The sequence below is a fragment of the Somniosus microcephalus genome, chromosome 3 (assembly GCF_052327205.1).
Source record: "Somniosus microcephalus isolate GS21.2 chromosome 3, FLI_Smic_1.0, whole genome shotgun sequence".
NCBI classification, from domain to species: domain Eukaryota; kingdom Metazoa; phylum Chordata; class Chondrichthyes; order Squaliformes; family Somniosidae; genus Somniosus; species Somniosus microcephalus.
In genome coordinates, this window is record NC_140989.1 from 349,439,248 (window position 1) to 349,458,035 (window position 18,788).

Sequence of the window (18,788 nt, forward strand, 5' to 3'; positions counted from 1 at the left end):
ACCATATGTGTTGCATTCCTGTATGCAAATAAGAAGTTATCCACCTTGTGCTGAAGTTTTATGTCTTCATTACCCATGGCCTTTATGGCCTTCTTGAAGGTCTGGACAAACCTTTCAGCCAATCCATTGGTGGCGGGATGGTATGGGGCGGACGTGTAGTGCTTAACCCCATTGTTTTTTAAGAACTTTCTGAATTCTTCGGACACAAATTGTGGTCCATTATCAGAACATATCTGTTCCAGCAGCCCATTCCTGGCAAATATGGTCCTTAATACTGCGATGGTTTTTTCTGTGGTGGTGGAGGACATCTTTATTACCTCCGGCCACTCGGAGTGTGCATCAACCGCGATTAAGAACATTGAGTCCATAAATGGACCAGCAAAGTCGATGTGCACCCTTTGCCAGGGAGATGAGGGCCACTCCCTTGGATGTAGAGGGGCTTGTGGTGGAGCGTTTTGGACCTTCTGGCATCCTAGGCAGCTCTTGGTCATTTCTTCGATGTCTCCATCGATACCTGGCCACCATACAAACGCCCTAGCTAGGTTCTTCATTTTCACTCCACCCAGATGCCCCTCGTGAAGCTCCTTTAGCACTTTATCCTGGAGTTTGGGTGGAATCACCACTCTGGATCCACACATCAAGGTTCCTCGGCACACTGACAGCTGTTCTCTTCTTTGCGAGAATGCTGGCAACAGTGGTTCACCATGTGCTGGCCATCCCTTCACTGTTAAATCGTAAACCCGTGAGAGAGCCGGGTCATTTCTCGTCTCCCTTTCAATGGCAGAATTTGTTACTGGTAGACATTCAACTATGGGAGAGTGGAACATCTCTACTGGGTCTACTGTAGGTGCCTCTTCTACCGTTGGCAACGGTAGACGCGATAAACCGTCAGCATTCCCATGCTGTTTTGATCCTTTGTATTCTATGTTGTATTGGTGTGCTCCTAGAAAAAGGGACCACCTCTGTAGCCTTTGCGCTGTCATAATGGGAACACCCTTTTTAGGGTTGAATATGGAGATGAGGGGTTGATGGTCAGTCAACAAGGTAAATTTTTGTCTGTGTAGGTAATGGTTGAATTTCTTCACTCCCCATACCAGGCTGAGTGCGTCCCTGTCGATTTGGGCATAGTTACGCTCAGCTGAGTTTAATGAACGTGACGCAAAAGCTATCGGCCGTTCTGAGCCATCAGGGAATTTATGGGATAATACTGCTCCTATGCCGTAAGGGGATGCATCGCACGCCAGTCTGATTGGCAGTGATGGGTTGTAATGAGCCAAAACTTCTTCGGATGTGATTAAGTCTTTGCATTTATGGAAGGCACGTTTACAGTCTTCGTTCCATTTCCAAATCACTCCTGTTTGTAGAAGTTCATTAAGAGGGTGTAGAAGAGTTGATAAGTTCGGTAAAAATTTATGATAGTAATTTATTAATCCCAGGAACGACCTTAATTGTGAAACATTTTCAGGTGCTGGGGCTTTTATGACCGCTTCAATTTTTTCAGGTGATTTATGCAACCCTTCATTATTAATTATGTGGCCACAATATGATATCTGATTTTGGAAAAATTCGCACTTGGGGCGATTTGCTCGTAGGCCCCGTTCTTTCAGCCTAGTGAGCACCTGCTCCAAATTGGCAAGGTGCTCGTTGTCATTTTCTCCTGTTACAAGGATGTCGTCTAGGTAGCATTAAGTACCCGGAATCCCTTGGAGGACTTGCTCCATAGCTCTTTGCCAGATAGCTGGAGCTGATGCTACTCCGAAAACCAGTCGATTGTACTGGTACAGGCCTTTGTGTGTGTTTATCGTGAGATACGTTTTAGAGGCCTCCTCAACCTCCATCTGTAGATATGCCTGTGCCAAGTCAATTTTGGTGAAACGTTTCCCTCCGGATAGTGAGGCGAAAATATCTTCTATCCTCGGAAGAGGATACTGTACTGTGTGAAGGACCGGGTTTACAGTCACCTTGAAGTCTCCACAGATGCGAATTTTTCTCTGTTCTTCAGATTTATCATCATTCAATGCTTTTTTCATGACTGGAACGATGGGTGTTGCCCACTCGCTCCAATCTATTTTGGATAATACGCCTGCCTTTTCCAAATTCTCCAGCTCTGCCTCGACTGCTGGACGAATTGCGTATGGCACCGGTCTTGCCTTAAAAAATTTGGGAATTGCTGCATCTTCCACTTTTATTGAGGCGGTGATGCCTTTCAAGGTTCCTAGTTTCTCTTGAAACACTTCTTTGGCGTTGGCCAAGATGTCTTTTAATCGTTCAGCTATGATGTCATCATTATTTTTTTTCTTACTGGTCACCGTCAGTGCCTGAATGGAGTGCCAGTCTAAACGTATCTTTCTGATCCATTCACGTCCCAACAACGGTGGACCACCATCTTGTAGAATGTATAAATACAACTTTTGTATTTCCTTGCCGTTGTATACAACAGGCACCCTTATTTTTCCTTTGGGGTATACTTTCTGCCCCGTATATGTTTTTAAGATAATGGATGTGTCTTTTAGAGGTATATGCGAAAATAGCCTCTCGTAATCCCGTCGATTTATTACGGTTAGAGCTGATCCTGTATCTAGCTCCATTTTAACTGGGGACCCTGCTATCGTGAGGGTAACCCAAATGGTTTGATAATCATCTTTGGCAAGTACATTATGTAATTTGAGACAGCTTAGTCTCTTGTTTTCGGAGTCGCTATCGCTCTTCTGGTCTTCGGAGCTACTGTCCGTCATCATTTGTACCTTCCTGTACTTTCCTTTATTGATTTTTTTTTTTCTGTCTGTGGATTTATTTTGTCCAGATCGGCATACCCGTGCAATGTGTCCAATCTTTCCGCATTGCCTGCATGCTTTGTCCTTGAACCAGCAGTCCCTCTGGTTATGGGTGGATCTGCCGCAGCGATAACATATTTCGAAACCCTGTGTCATTTCATGGGTGCCAAAGTCCTGTGTCTTTTGTTGTATCTCTGCAGCTCCTCTTGCTGCTGCTTCGTATGATACAGCCATACTGAAAGCTTTGTCCAATGTTAAATCTTTTTCAGAAAGCAGCCTTTTTTGTGTTCCTTCACTTAAGAGACCGCAAACGAATTTGTCTCGAAGATAAGCTGATAGTCCTGCCCCGAATTGGCAGTACTTTGATAGCTTTCTTAATTCGGTTAGGTAATCAGCGTTACTTTCATTCTTGTGTTGATTTCTCTTGAAGAATTTGAATCGTTCCGCTATCAGCAGCGGTGTTGGGCTTAAGTGCTCCTGCAGGGTATCAACAATTTCTTTAAAATTCTTGTCCTTTGGTTTGGCTGGAGTGATTACATTTCGTAACAGCCCGTATGCCTTTGCGCCCATTAGGTTCAGCAGTACTGAAGCTTTTTTTTCATCTTCTATTCCATTTGCAGTGCAATATACCTCTACTCTTTCCACGTATGTGGTCCAATCTTCTATTTTGCTATCAAAAGCATCAATATTGCCAGACTTAGGCATTTCAGAAAAGATATGGTGCTTCCCGCGCTTTTCTTTCTTTTCTGCAGCAAAGATATGGCGCTTCCCATGCTTTCCCGCCACTGCTGCCGATAACAACGCTGTTTCCCGCGGTTTCCATTCTTTTTTAATTTTTTAATTTATTTACAGTTGGAGACTCGTTCCCGCCGGACTTTCTCTCCAGGTCTGAATGCTGACCTGCTTGCAGCGCCGGCCGTCTCCCGAGTGCTCCCCCCCAGTCCGTTATTGCTTGCCTCCGATTTCGCTCCCTGGCTCAGCTGTAGAGCCAGCCGCTGGAGCCCCAGCCTGACGCCCAGGAAGGATTAGCGCAGTACCTGCCACCAGCTTGGCCAGCTGGTGAAACCACAGCTTCTCTCACTTTCTTGAGTCTTCTGGACGCCCAAGGAATCGATGTCCTTGAGGTGCTGCCAAATTGCAGGTAAGTCCGTTTCCACTTCGCCGCCACTGTAGTGTCCGTGTGTTGATATAGACACTGAAGACAGGAGTTGGTTCATAGGTGTTTACTAAGCAAAGTCTCCGGGGCGGGGGGGGTTCTAACGGATATACACAATACACAGGCTTATATAGCCCGAGTGGCAATTACAGCACACCTGAGGCTCTTAAAGGCACATACACTACAGAAGGTATTTGATATGATTGCACAAGAGATTATTATGAAAAATGAAGGTGCACAGAATTAGAGGTAACCTTGTGACATAGGTTGGTAATTGGTTGGGAGGTAGAAGGCAAAGAATAGGGATAAAGGGTGCATTCTCTGATTGGCAGAATGGGACAAGTGGTGTTTCCTAGGGATCTGTACTGAAAGAATAGTGAAAGACCTGTGAGGGAGCAGGCGAAGGAGGAGCGAGGAAATAAAGCCCAAGGCTAGAGGCCCAGACCGAGCTACTGGGAGCAGCAGCGAGAGCGGACCGACCTGTGAGGGAGCAGGCGAAGGAGGAGCGAAGAAATAAAGCCCAAGGCTCGAGGCCCAGACCGAGCTACTGGGAGCAGCAGCGAGAGCGGACCGACCTGTGAGGGAGCAGGCGAAGGAGGAGCGAGGAAATAAAGCCCAAGGCTCGAGGCCCAGACCGAGCTATTGGGAGCAGCAGCAAGAGTGGACCGACCTGTGAGGGAGCAGGCGAAGGAGGAGCGAGGAAATAAAGCCCAAGGCTCGAGGCCCAGACCGAGCTACTGGGAGCAGCAGCGAGAGCGGACCGAAACAGGCAACATTCGAAAGTGACGTCGGCACAAGGGAAGCAGCTGATTGGTGAGTAGTGGGTGAGTGTTTTTCTTAAGTTTAAAGCTTATTCTGTTGTTAGTTCTTAGTCTTTAAAAAGGTTAGTACTTAGTCTTTAAATAGTCTGTTAGATAAAGGGTTGACGGGAATGGCAGGGCAGCTCAGTCTAGTGGAGTGCACCTCCTGTGGCATGTGGAAAGTCATGGACACTTCGCGTTGCATGGATGACTACATGTGCAGTAAGTGTCAGCAGCTACAACGACTTGAGTGACAGTTTCCGAAGCTTGAGCGGCAACTGAAGTCACTGTGGTGCATCCGCGAGGCTGAGAACTATGTGGATAGCACGTTTAGTGAGGTGGTCACCCAGCAGCCTAAGGGAGAGCACACAGAGAGCAATTGAGTGACCACCAGACAGAAGAAGACCAGGCAGGCAGTGCAGGAGGCCCCGGAGGGCATCTCGCTCTCCAACCGGTATTCTATTCTGAGTGCTGGTGGGGGCGATAGTCCCTCTGAGGAGTGCAGTCAGAGCCAAGTCCGCGGCACCACGGGTGGCTCCGCGGTAGGAAAAATAGTGGAAGAGCAATAGTGGTAGAGAATTCAATTGGGAGGGGAGCAGACAGGCGTCTCTGCGGCCGCAGACGTGACTCCAGGATGGTATGTTGCCTCCCTGGTGCCAGGGTCAAGGATGTCACCGAACGGCTGCAGAGCATTCTGGGGGGAGAGGGTGAAAAGCCAGTTGTTGTGGTCCATATCCTATTGACATAGGTAGAAAGAGGGATGAGGTCCTGCAGGCAGAGTTTAGGGAGCTAGGAGTCAGATTAAGAAACAGGACCTCAAAGGTAACAATCTCCGAATTACTCTCGATGCCACGTGCTAGTGAGTCCAGAAATAGGAGGATAGAGCAAATGAATGCGTGGCTGGAAGGATGGTGCAGGAGGGAGGGCTTTAGATTCCTGAGGCATTGGGACCGTTTCTGGGGGAGGTGGGACCTGTACAAGACGGATGGGTTGCACCTCAAGAGAGCTGGGGCCAATATCATCGCGGGGGAGGTTGCTAGTGCTGTTGGGGAGGGTTTAAACTAACTTGGCAGGGGGATGGGAACCTAAGAATAGAGTCAGTAGGGAGGGAAGAAAAACTGTAATTGGAAAACAAAAACATAGAAAGTAAATTGGAAGGAAAGAGGAATCAAGGGCTAGATAGTAGTCAACAAGGAGGTTTGCCTGTACTAAATGGTATATACTTCAGTGCAAGGAATATAGTGAACAAGGCAGATGAGCTGAGGGCACAGGTAGATACTTGGGACTATGATATTATGGCTATTACAGAGACGTGGCTGAAAGAGCGGCAGGTATGGCAGCTCAACATTCCTGGTTACAGGATTTTCAGACAGGATAGAGAGGGAGGTAAAAAGGGAAGGGGGGGTCGCGGTATTGCTTAAAGAAACTATTACAGCTGTGAGGAGGGATGATATGTTGGAGGGATCATCAAACGAGGCCATATGGGTTGAATTGAAAAACAAAAATGGGGCGATCACACTGCTGGGAGTGTACTACAGACCCCCAAACAGTGAGAGGGAGGTAGAAGAGCAAATATGTACACAAATTTCTGAGAAGTGCAAAAACTATAGGGCAGTAATAGTAGGGGATTTCGACTACCCCAATATTAACTGGGATAAAGTTAGTGTGAAGGGTATAGAGGGTGCGGAATTCCTAAAATGCATCCAGGAGAACTTTCTTAGCCAGTATGTTGCAAGCCCAACAAGGGAGGGGGCGGTTCTGGACTTAGTTTTAGGGAATGAAGCTGGGCAGGTAGAAGGCGTATCAGTGGGGGAGCACTTTGGTGCTAGTGACCATAATTCTGTTAGATTTAAAGTAGTTATGGAAAAGTACAAGGATAGATTGGGAATAAAAATTCTAAATTGGGGAAAAGCAAACTTTGCTAAGCTCAGAGGGGATTTAGCCATAGTGGACTAGAAACAGCTACTTGAAGGTAAATCAGTGTCAGAGCAGTGGGAGGCATTCAAGGAGGAGATCCGGAGGGTTCGGACCAAATATATGCCCTTAAAGAAAAATGGTGGGACTAACAAATCTAGAGCCCCCTGGATGGTTAGAGACATACAGGGTAGGATAAAGAAAAAAAGGGAGGCATATGACAGATACCGAGGGCTAAATACTGCAGAATCTTTAGAGGAGTACAGAAAGTGCAGGGGTACAATTAAAAAGGATATTAGGAAAGCAGAGAGAGAGCATGAAAAATTCTTGGCAAGTAAAATCAAGGAAAACCCAAAGATGTTTTAAAAATATATTCAGAGTAAGAGGATAACTAAAGAAAGGGTAGGGCCTATTAGAGATCATGAGGGTAATCTGTGTGTGGAGGCGGGAGATGTCGGTAGGGTTCTTAATGAATAATTTGTGTCTGTTTTCACAAAGGAGAGGGGCGAAGCAGACATTGCTATCAGTGGGGAGGAGTGTGAAATATTAGATGAAATAAACATAGTGAGAGAGGAAGTATTAAGGGGTTTAGCAGCTTTAAAAGTGGATAAATCCCCAGGCCCGGATGAAATGTATCCCAGGCTGTTAAGCGAAGCAAAACAGGAAATAGCAGAGGCTCTGACCATTATTTTCCAATCCTCTCTAGCTTCAGATGTGGTGCTGGAGGACTGCTAATGTGGTACCCTTGTTTAAAAAGGGAGAAAAGGATAGACCGAGTAATTACAGGCCAGTCAGCCTAACCTCATTGGTGGGAAAATTATTGGAAAGGGTTGATGAGGGCAATGTGGTTGATGTGGTGTACATGGACTTCCAAAAGGCGTTTGTTAAAGTGCCACATAATAGGCTTACCAACAAAGTTGAAGCCCATGGAATAAAAGGGACAGTGGCAGCATGGATACGAAATTGGCTAAGTGACAGGAAACAGAGAGTAGTGGTGAACAGTTGTTTATCGGGCTGGAGGAAGGTATACAGTGATGTTCCCCAGGGGTCAGCGCTAGGTCCACTGTTTTTCTTGATATATCATGGCCCAGAAATTCGGGTCGGGGGCTTCCCGCGGGTGCAAGCCTCCGATCTGCACTTACCTAGCGCGCCGGCCGTTGAGCTGTGGGCCCGCGAGGGAGTCCAATCCTGGGCCTCCTCCAACTGCCGGCGCACAGTGCTTGCGTATCCCAGGGGTGCAGTTAGTTCGATGTGTCCCCGGGATCACGTGGGCCATGGAGAGCCAATGGTAGCAGGGAATGCTTCATTCATAAGTTTGACAGGAAGAGCTGTCAAACCTATAAATACTATAAGCCCCAAAACATCACTAAAACTTCAAATACAGTTTTTATAAAATCACATTTTTAAAATAACTATAAATTACATGAAATAACTATTTTAAACAATAGTTTAAATTTTTGAAAAAATTAATTACATTTTCTAACGGGGCTAAAAATAAATTTACCTTTCTTTAAAGTATTTAAAAATAATAAGCCTGTCGAAAAAATGTTTTAATTTTAGTTAATTCACCACTTACCTTGTTAAAAGCAGGCCTTGTGCCTGCTTTTTTAAAGTGTAACTGCTGGAGACTTACCCTCCCGGAAAAAAAACGTAAGTTCGATGTGCTCGCGCCGCCTCTCCGGCACACGCGTTCCACCTGTCAACCCCTTCTTTCAGGGGAACGGAAGTGCCGGTTTCCCACGCATGCGCAGTGCATGCACAAAACCGGCACTTCCATTGGGCCTATGGGTGAGTACCCCGTGCGTACTCACCTGTGGAGACCCGAATTTGTGGGCCATTCATGACTTGGACTTAGGTGTACAGGACATAATTTCAAAATTTGCAGATGGAGGGATCTTACGCCACACTTTCCCCATTTCCAGATGCAAAAGAGTGACATATGTCCCACAGGTGTTTTTCTCTCATGCTTGTAATGGCAGGGTTTGAGTTGCACCATTGTTGAGGTATGCATCTTCTTACAGTGAATAGTGGTAGCTGTGAGTTACTGTACTCTGGTTGAGAGGGGGAGAATTGGAGAGATTAGTTTAGTTATGGCCTTTAGAAGAGCTAAGGGTGGGGGCATCATCATAAAGTATACAGGAATATACTCTCTTCATCAGGGTCCCTCCAGCAGACAGAATTGGATATAATTTGTTCCGTTTGTGTAAATTCTCAGTGGATGAATTTGAGCTAGCCCACTCTCACTCTACTACAGGTGGAGGTCATGGTAGTTAGCCTGCAATCTTTTCTTTCAGTCCTGTCCCATTAAATGTAGCCCAAGACTTGCTGTCCTACACTTCACAGACTTTCAATGTTATTTGTCATCCTGGATCTAAGTATGGAGGAGGAGGAACAGGAAGTTTATAAAGCCCTGGAAGATCATTTTGAGGAATGTTGGCTTATAATGGATCTTGGGGAGTACAGTGAGCCCCTGCAAGAAATTTTAGATCTGAAGGTATTTTGAGCAAGTGGAACTGGTTGAATAAATGCTGCAAGGCGATGATGTAGCCAGTTTGCCCATTTGGTGGTGCCCCTTCATGACAAGCTTTGAATCCACTTTTAGTGAGTGCATTTGGGTGATTCTAGCTGTGCCACAGCTGGGTGCCTCAGTGGAGCCATTTCTCCAGACCCGTGTTAAGAATGTTATGGGGTGTGCTTAGTAGAGTCTTATGAATATGCCCAAGTGCAAAATAAATCCTTCTCCCCGCGCCCCCCCAGCATACATGTGTACCTGAACAGATGGAACAAGAGGGCTGAAAATCTGCAGGCTGCAATCCTGGCAGTTATCTTGCGCATCCACTTGTCCCACGTTGTTAGAACGTCCGGCAACCGGTAGCTATTGGGGAAATGCCCAGGCCCACCTACCGGCCCCTTTGATGTTCGATTCAGCCCCTGATAAGGAGGCTGTGATAATAATAACTTCCGGGAAGTTATGTCATCACTTCCTGTGAACTGTGAACTGTGTACATACCTCACTTCCTGTCATATGTCACTTCCTGTTGGACTGGTATAAATACTGGTCTGTTCAGTATTGTAAGAGGCTTCTACCAGAGGCATGGTAAAGACCTCTCTTGTATATAGTGTGTTTATAAGTTACTTAAAGCTTACTTTAAAGTTACTTGATGGTAAGACTCCTTTTTCTTACATCAATTTAAGTAACTTAGTATTTATACTCTCAAATACTAGACCTTCGGACAAACTCGGAGTTAAGGATCCAGGGAACCACCCATCATGGAGAGAATCCTTAGACCTATTCGTCTGGACTTGGACCCGAATACACCAGCAGCTGGCAGGGTATGGAAGCATTGGTACCGTACTTTTGAGAATTTTCTGGATGAATGTGAAGCGGATGCTCCTGCTAGATTGAGGATACTTATCAACTATGTGACCCCAAAAGTGTTTGAATATGTTGATGAATGGGATAATTACGATGAGGTGATTCGGGCACTTAAGAAACTGTATGCCAAGACCCCAAATGAGGTCTATGCTAGACATCTACTGGCCACAGCCCAACAAGGGCCAGGGGAATCAATTGACGAATTCCTGCAAGAACTTCGCAGGCTCAGCATAGATTGTAACTTTCAGGCAGCCTCAGCTGAGCTGTACCGCAATGAAATGATTCGTGATGCTTTCATCTGCGGGATTGCCTCTCCATTTATACGCCAGCGTCTACTAGAAAGTAAAACACTTGAGCTACAAAAAGCTTTTGACCTAGCTTGTTCTCTGGATTTGGCAAAGAGAAATGCAGACCTCTATCAGCTGCCCAGATCTCGATCTGCTGCTGTAGCTGCAACCAGACAATTCAAGCGATCTCAGGTGAACCCTATCATGGGGGAATCTAATTCTGATAATTCTGATGAAGAAGAGGAGGATGACCCCACTTTAGCAGCCTCTTGGCAATCTAGGAAGGAGTGCTTCTTTTGTGGAGATGCTTTTCACCCGAGGAAAACCTGCCCTGCTCGCAATGCAATCTGCAGTTATTGCAAAAAAAAGGACACTTTGCTAAAGTTTGCCTATCAAGGGCCTCTACGAGGGCCAATCCAGCTAAGGCCTACCGAACTGCCCCAATTAGGGCCTATCAAGATGCTCCAGCTAGGACCTATCAAGCTTCCTCTTGAGCTCTCTCCCGAAGAAGCACACCGAGAGTTTTAGCCACTCTCTGTGCAACGACACCAATTACAGCTGCTTGCCCACAGAACCTGTCTCATGCAGCCACAAAAATTTCAATTAAAGGGCATACCTTAGATGCCTTAATTGACTCAGGAAGTACTGATAGTTTCATTAAGGAACAGATTGTTGCGAAATTGAAACTACATGTCTTCCCATCGGACCAGGCAATTGCGATGGCTCAGTCATCACTTAATACCAGAATCTCCGGCTTTTGTGTTGTTGATATGACACTTCATGGTCGTATGTATCCCTCCACCTGACTTTTGGTGCTCAAGGACTTATGTAGTGATCTCCTCTTAGGGCTGGACTTCCAAAAACAGCATAAGAAACTCACCATTGAGTTTGGTGGATCCAAACCCAGACTTACTATTTCTAATATACCGTCTAAATTACCGTTTTGTGCATTGTCAGCAGCTTCACTTGATGAACCCTCATTATTTGCCAGTATTCCGCCTCAATGCAAACCAATAATAACGAAATCGCGGCGCTTTAATCAGGAAGACCAATCTTTTATTGCGGCTGAAATCTCTCGACTTCTAGCAGAGGATATCATCGAACCATGTTCGTCGCCCTGGCGGGCTCAAGTCGTCATTGTCAAAAACCCTCTAAAACCTCACAAACAGCGACTATGCATCGATTATTCGCAAACCATCAATCAATATACCGACTTGGACGCCTACCCATTGCCACGCATTGATGATATGGTTAATAAACTGGCCGAATACAAAGTGTTCTCAACTTACGATTTAAAAAGTGCCTATCATCAGGTACCCTTGAAGGTCTCAGATAAGCAGTACACGGCCTTTGAGGCTAATGGACGGCTGTACCAATTTCGTCGCCTCCCATTCGGGGTTACTAATGGAGTGGCTGTCTTCCAACGGGCAATGGATGGCCTGGTTAAGCAGGAAAACCTAAGGGACACTTTTCCCTATCTTGATAACATTACCATTGCAGGTCACGATCAACAGGAACACGACGCCAACCTCCAAAAATTTCGGGATGCCCTCCATCACCGTAATTTGACCCTGAATGAATCCAAATCTGTTGAGTCGCAACCGACCATCAACATCCTTGGCTACTGCGTAGGCAATGGTATCATTAAGCCAGACCCAGAAAGACTTCGCCCGCTCCAAGAGCTCCCGTCACCTAAGAATCCGGCTTCTTTACGTCGGGCTCTCGGTCTGTTTGCATACTACGCTAAATGGATTCCTCATTTTTCGGACAAAATCCAACCTTTGCTGCATGCTAGATCATTTCCACTGGGAACAGCGGCTGTTGCAGCCTTTAATCTTCTCAAAAAACAGTTGGAGAAAGCGGCTCTTCACTCCATCGATGAGAATCTCCCTTTCGTGGTTGAATGTGATGCCTCGGAGGTGGCGATCTCGGCTACTCTGAATCAGGAAGGTCGTCCTGTAGCATTTATGTCCAGGACCTTACAAGGTGCCGAGCTACATTATCCTCCGGTTGAGAAAGAAGCCACAGCCATCATAGAGGCAGTACGGAAGTGGAACCATTTTCTAGCTCGCCAGCACTTTACATTGATCACGGACCAACGATCAGTCGCCTTCATGCTCGATAATCGAAAACGAACCAAAATTAAGAATAATAAAATACAACTTTGGAGGATGGAACTGGCCTCTTTTGGTTATACCATTCTCTATCGGCCTGGCAAGGAGAATGTGGCCCCGGACACCCTCACACGGGCATTCTGCTCCACTATGTCATCCTCTACTCTCATGGATGTCCACAATGGATTGTGTCATCCTGGCGTTACGCGCATGCTACATTTCGTACGATCACGGAATCTCCCTTTTTCCACTGGAGATGTAAAGAAAATATGCTCAGAATGCCGGCTTTGTGCGGAATTAAAACCTCAGTTCTTCCGCCCCTCAGATGGTATACTCATACATGCAACCCAACCGATGCAACGACTTAGCATCGATTTTAAGGGCCCAGTGCCCTCTTCAACTCGGAACACATATTTGCTCACCATGATCGACGAATATTCACGTTTTCCGTTTGCCTTCCCCTGCTCCAATATGCTGGCGTCCACAGTAATCTGCTGCCTTGAGCAGGTATTTTCTCTCTGTGGCATGCCGGCTTATATTCACTCAGATCGGGGTCCATCCTTTATGTCAAGGGAACTCAAGGACTACCTCTCAGAACGGGGAATTGCTACAAGCAAAACAACACCATACCATCCCATCGGAAATGGGCAGGTAGAGAGGTATAACGGTATCATCTGGAATTCCGTACTTCTCGCTTTAAGATCTCGGGGCCAACCAGACCAGCAATGGGAAACAGTGCTTCCGGATGCATTGCACTCTATACGGTCCCTGCTTTCTACAGCCACAAATACTACACCTCATGAGCGGTTCTTTGGATTCCAGCGTCGCTCATCTCATGGGACATCACTCCCGTCATGGCTAACTACTCCTGGACCTGTATTACTCCGAAGATACGTTCGGACATCTAAAAATGACCCTCTCGTAGACGAGGTCGAACTAACCGATGCCAACCCCACCTATGCAAACATACGATATTCCGACGGCCGAGAATCTACCGTATCATTACGGGATCTGGCTCCCTGCCCACCAGGACCTAGTGGGACATCGGGTGATGGCATTTCACCAGGAAACTCTTGGGACCTATCGGGTACCCCTCTCCAGGATCCTGATCGGACACCAACTAGCTTGGTGCCGGTAGAACCCCGTACTCAAGGTTGCGACCCTCCCAGTACCGCGCATGAAAGTACTGATCCGCCACAGACCAGCTCTGCACCTCCCTCTGAACAGAGGCAGTCCGACTTTGAACCTATTGGGGCTCGTACTCGAAGCCATGATCTCCCCGACCCTTCACAGGGCAATCCAGGCCACACAGACTCTGACAAATGGCCAACCGCATGTAAGCGGACCAGCGACCCTCTACGACGGGAATCCAAACGGGTGCGACTCTTCCTTGTTCGGCGGCTGTGGACCAAAAGGTAGACCACAGCCTCCTAATCCTGCAGGAGGGAAGAATGTGATAATAATAATAACTTCCGGGAAGTTATGTCATCACTTCCTGTGAACTGTGAACTATGAACTATGAACTGTGTACATACCTCACTTCCTGTCATATGTCACTTCCTGTTGGACTGGTATAAATACTGGTCTGTTCAGTATTGTAAGAGGCTTCTACCAGAGGCATGGTAAAGACCTCTCTTGTATATAGTGTGTTTATAAGTTACTTAAAGCTTACTTTAAAGTTACTTGATGGTAAGAGTCCTTTTTCTTACATCAGAGGCCAACAGTAAAAAAAAAAAAAATCCCATTCCGCTAGACTCCCTCCCTCACTGTTGTGAAAAGTGAGCAAATAGAGACATGTTCTCCCTCTGCCAGGTAATAGCTATCTGCTTTCTGTCTCAGCATTATCAGGATGTTTGCGCGCAGCTTCAGATTCCTCTGGACAGAGAGTAGAATGTAGCTATGTCTCACGCAGCTCCAACACTCCAAATAGGAGGACATGTTATCTGTTCCAAACATTAGTAATTAGTGCACCTTCAAAGGAATCACTTCCTGGAAGATGGCCTTGTCAAAAAACATCCTGCTCTCAGCCCCCTAGCGCCCACCCCCCCAACATAAACAAACACACATACACGGATATCTTCCTTTATACAGACTTTCATGATTCAAACCATTTTTTACATTGACTCCAAGAATTAATTCAAAAATGTACCTTTAATTGCATTGATAGTGGGAACCGTTAATGAATTTTCTGTGCTATTTGGTTTTGCTGATTGTGTGTGCTGTACATCAGATTTTCCATGAATAAAGTGAGTTCCAAACCTCTTTGGTCCTGAGTAAGAAGCTGTATACTTTTGCTGAATATCCAACCCAACTAGATGGAAAACGTAAAAAAAAAATACTTAAGTAGAAATTTGCCAATAGTGTGTATAAGCAAAAACTAACAGTGTACTACTGGAGGCCAGTACTTCCAGTGAATTGAAGCATAGTAGTCTCTAGATGGCTGAAGTGGGCCTTACCGGGGTGGCGGGGGGCGGGGGGGAATCCAGGCCAGGCGAACAGTGGTCCTGGGCAAATGCTCCCCCACGCCCCATCATGCAAGAGCAAGCGCCAGAGTTTCCAACAATCATATAATGGGGTGGTGTTTGCAGCTGCCTGACCCATGAAAATTAGGTACCCTCCCAGTGACTCTACAAACTCCAACAGGCACGATCCTGGTGTAACCACTAGGTCCGTACCCTGCGCATTTATGGGGCCAGTGAGTTACTCCAATCAAGATAGTATATGAGCCATCCCCTGCCACTGTATTCAGGTTCTATTTTTATGGTTGACAATTCTGTAACCAGAAGTTCCCTGGATAAAATTCTTAGATGGCTTGACAGGGTAGACACTGAGAGGCTGTTTCCCCTGGCTGGAGTGTCTAGAACTAGGGGTCATAGTATCAGGATAAGGGGTCAGCCATTTAGGACTGAGATGAGGAGGAATTTCTTCACTCAGAGGGCTGTGAATTTTTGGAATTCTCTACCCTAGAGGGCTGTGGATGCTCAGTCGTTGAGTATATTCAAGACTGAGATCGATAGATTTTTGGACACTAAGGGAATCAAGGGATATGGGGATGACGGAACAGGCTCGAGGGGCCGTATGGCCTGCTCCTGCTCCTATTTCCTATGTTGTTATGAATCTATGGGGTAACATGGCAAACTTTCCTACTTCTTTAGTTTAGTTCACACAGGTTCTATATATATATATATTATATATAAAATACAGTATATATATACAGATCATTTCAGTGAGGTAGGATTCTGTGTGCTTAATGGAATACACTTATGTAAAAACCACCTCAAAAGATCTTTGTTATTTTCATTTAAGAAAAATAGTGTCAATGAGAAGTAAGAACTGTGTTGCTATTTTTAAATCTGATTTATCTCTGTTTCTATATAATTGTGCTTTTAATAATATAAATAATATGGTAGTTTTTAGCCTGTCTTTTAGTGTGGTTTTTTTTCTACCAGTTTGGCAGATCTGGAGCAGTCAGTGGGCAGGGTATATTACTTCCAGTGCATACCCTAATGATAGAAGGGTTAATTTTTCACCCTTGCCAACACTACCCCTGGTACTTTGTGCTGAAAGCCAAAAATCGGCTCTTAGAATGAGCTTACCAATGAAATTTGACCGTTCTGTTCAGCACAAATAAAATGTACTAGAAAGTGTCACATGGAATGCACAGGACATGCCTACAGTTGATTGTGATAACATTTTGATTCTTAACTACTTGACTTCCCATTTTGTTTGCTAACTCTCTGTTCTTTGCTCCTCTCTTCAAGTGAGTTGTAGGATCTTGCTCAAGTGAGCCTGGAAAATATGGGTTAGCAGGATATTCAATCGACGGCACATTACAGCTTTTCAGCAAGAGTTATGTAAAGTGATCAGGAACAGGAACTCTGGTTATCTCAGGGCCACTGAGGTCAAATGTTGCGTTCCTACCCATCCACGCCAGCCAACAAAGAGCTATCCAGCCTAATCCCACTTCCCAGCTCTAGGTCCGTAGCCCTGCAGGTTAGAGCATCCCAAGTGCACAGCCAAGTACTTTTTAAATGTGGTTAGGGTTCCTGCCTCTACCACCCTTTCAGGCAGCGAGTTCCAGACCCCCACAACCCTCTGGGTGAAGAAATTTCCCCATTAAACCTTCCACCAATTACTTTAAATCTGTGCCCCCTGGTTTTTGACCCATCTGCTAAGGGAAATAGGTCCTTTCTATCCACTTTATCTAGGCCCCTCATAATTTTATACACCTCAACAAGGTCTCCCCTCAGCCTCCTCTGTTCCAAGGAAAACAGACCCAGCCTATCCAGTCTTTCCAGTAGCTAAGATTCTCTACTCCCGGCAACATCCTTGTAAATCTCCTCTGTACCCTCTCTAGTGCAATCACGTCTTTCCTGTAATGTGGTGACCAGAACTGCACGCAGTACTCTAGCTGAGGCCTAACTAGTGTTTTATACAGTTGAAGCATAACCCTCCTGCTCTTGTATTCTATGCCACGGCTAATAAAGGCAAGCATTCTGTATGCCTTCTTAACCTTCATGGGCAATGGGTTGTTGGTAGGGCATTACCTTGCCCAAGTCACCATTGTTCATATGGAAGTCTTGATATTGAGAAATGGTGAGTTATTCGACTGTGAAGAGGCGTCACAGCTAAGCCAGATTCTGTCCTCACTGATGTCCATCCAGGTTAATTTGGAGCTGGGGTGACTGGATACTGCTCAAGTGCGGGAAACCCTGGCTATAAACCTTCCTTTCTAAGAGGCACCTAGGTCAATTATACAACAGAAACTTGCACTTCAATAGCTCTCCTTGCGTATAGGAAAATGTTTCAACGCACTTTACGTTGAGGAGGAAAAACAGTCACAGGCAAGCAGAAGGGAAAAGAAAGAATGCTGAGGGTTTTGGTGGTTTGTTGAAGCACAGTTGAAGAGAAGGATTTTGTGGAGCTTTTTGAAAGCGGGAGAGAAGTGGCAAGACAGTGGCAACTAAGGTGGAAGCTTCAGGGGGTAGGAGCATAGTGGCCACCAGTGATGGGGTTGAGGGAATAGGTACAAACAAAAGAGCGGAGGGAGCAGGAACATAAGACTGGAGGAGGTCGCTAAGTTAGAGTGAGGCAAGGCCCTGGAAGGATTTGGAATCAAGGATGAAAATCTTGAATTTAACTCACTGGGGTATGTATGAGGTTGTGGGAATGCAGAACTTTGTGTGCTGAGGACACAATAGTTATTTACTAGCAACCCAGATGAGATCATGGTGGTGGGGGAGAGAAAGAATTGCTTTGGTTGCTCTTTGCATTCAAAAATAACTCATTTACAGTATTGCTACATATAGTGATCGGATAATTCTTCCCCCATGGCAATTAGTTGAGATCTGTTTGGCCTCACTTGTCTTCCAATGTACTACAAGTAAAACAACATTGTAAATGAACAGGTCTGTTCCCACCCTTGATTATGAACATCACAATGCTTATTTAATCATGACATGTCCATCAAAATATATGAAATGGCACCTGACATAATAAAACTCACTACGCACTTGGTTCGAGTATAAAGCAAGGCTTTAATCAACTTGTTTCAGAACATGGAGGTCTAGTTGTACTTCACTAGTTCCTGTCTTACAAAATGTCCCTGGGCAAGCTGGACCCACGCCCGAATATTTATACTCCTTGGACGGCACCACCAGCTGGCCGTCCAGTGTTATTTCATGAGTAGTTTCTTCATGATGATGAGATTTATAACAGCACCCTCTGTGTTTTATTGTTTAGCAGCCTCAATAAGGGCATTACTATGCCTAATGCAATTTGGAATTTGGTCGAGACTGAACTCTCCATCTTCGTCACATTGATTTCAGTCCCTTGTGGGGGAAAAGAGGGGGAAGATCTACACAGACACCCCTAGAAAGAGCTGGAATATCCTCCACTATACTGCCTGAAGGGAAAAATCAAAGAGTATTGCACAAGAGAGCCAACTGCCACTTCCTCGCTGACCTAGACTTTTCTCCACCTGCCACAGCAAGGAAGGCTGCTGGATGTTCCCTTACTAACCCGTTGAATGTAAATGACAGCAGGGAGGCAGAGCCTGGCAACCTTCCCAATTTCCCTGCTTTCCACCACTACTGCCTCCTATCTCTGGGATCTCTAGGACAGAACTGGCGGTAGTCCCTGGTGCAGCAGAAGTAGGCCAGCTGATGCCCTCTTGGAGTGAGAGTGCCCAGTATTGGCACCTCTTACTTTCATCTGGTCCTACAACCTTACCTTTTATATGGCTCAGCTCGAGGCCTAAAAAAAAGACTCCTCACATTTTTGGAGTCCTTCTGCTCCTTTTAAATGGCCTCCTCTCCGCTTGTGCCACAGCAGGTGTCCCCGGGAATCTGCTGTACACAGATAATGA

At 45.8% G+C, this 18,788-nt stretch overlaps 1 protein-coding gene across 1 annotated transcript in view; it reads right to left on the reverse strand.

Annotated features, from left to right (window-relative positions):
* Positions 1 to 18,788, reverse strand: part of hfm1 (helicase for meiosis 1) — a 181,819-nt gene that overhangs the window by 25,233 nt on the left and 137,798 nt on the right. The window contains exon 29 of the mRNA XM_085983383.1: positions 14,571 to 14,732. Coding sequence (XP_085839509.1) covers positions 14,571 to 14,732 — 162 coding nt within the window. The remainder of the gene's footprint in view (positions 1 to 14,570; positions 14,733 to 18,788) is intronic.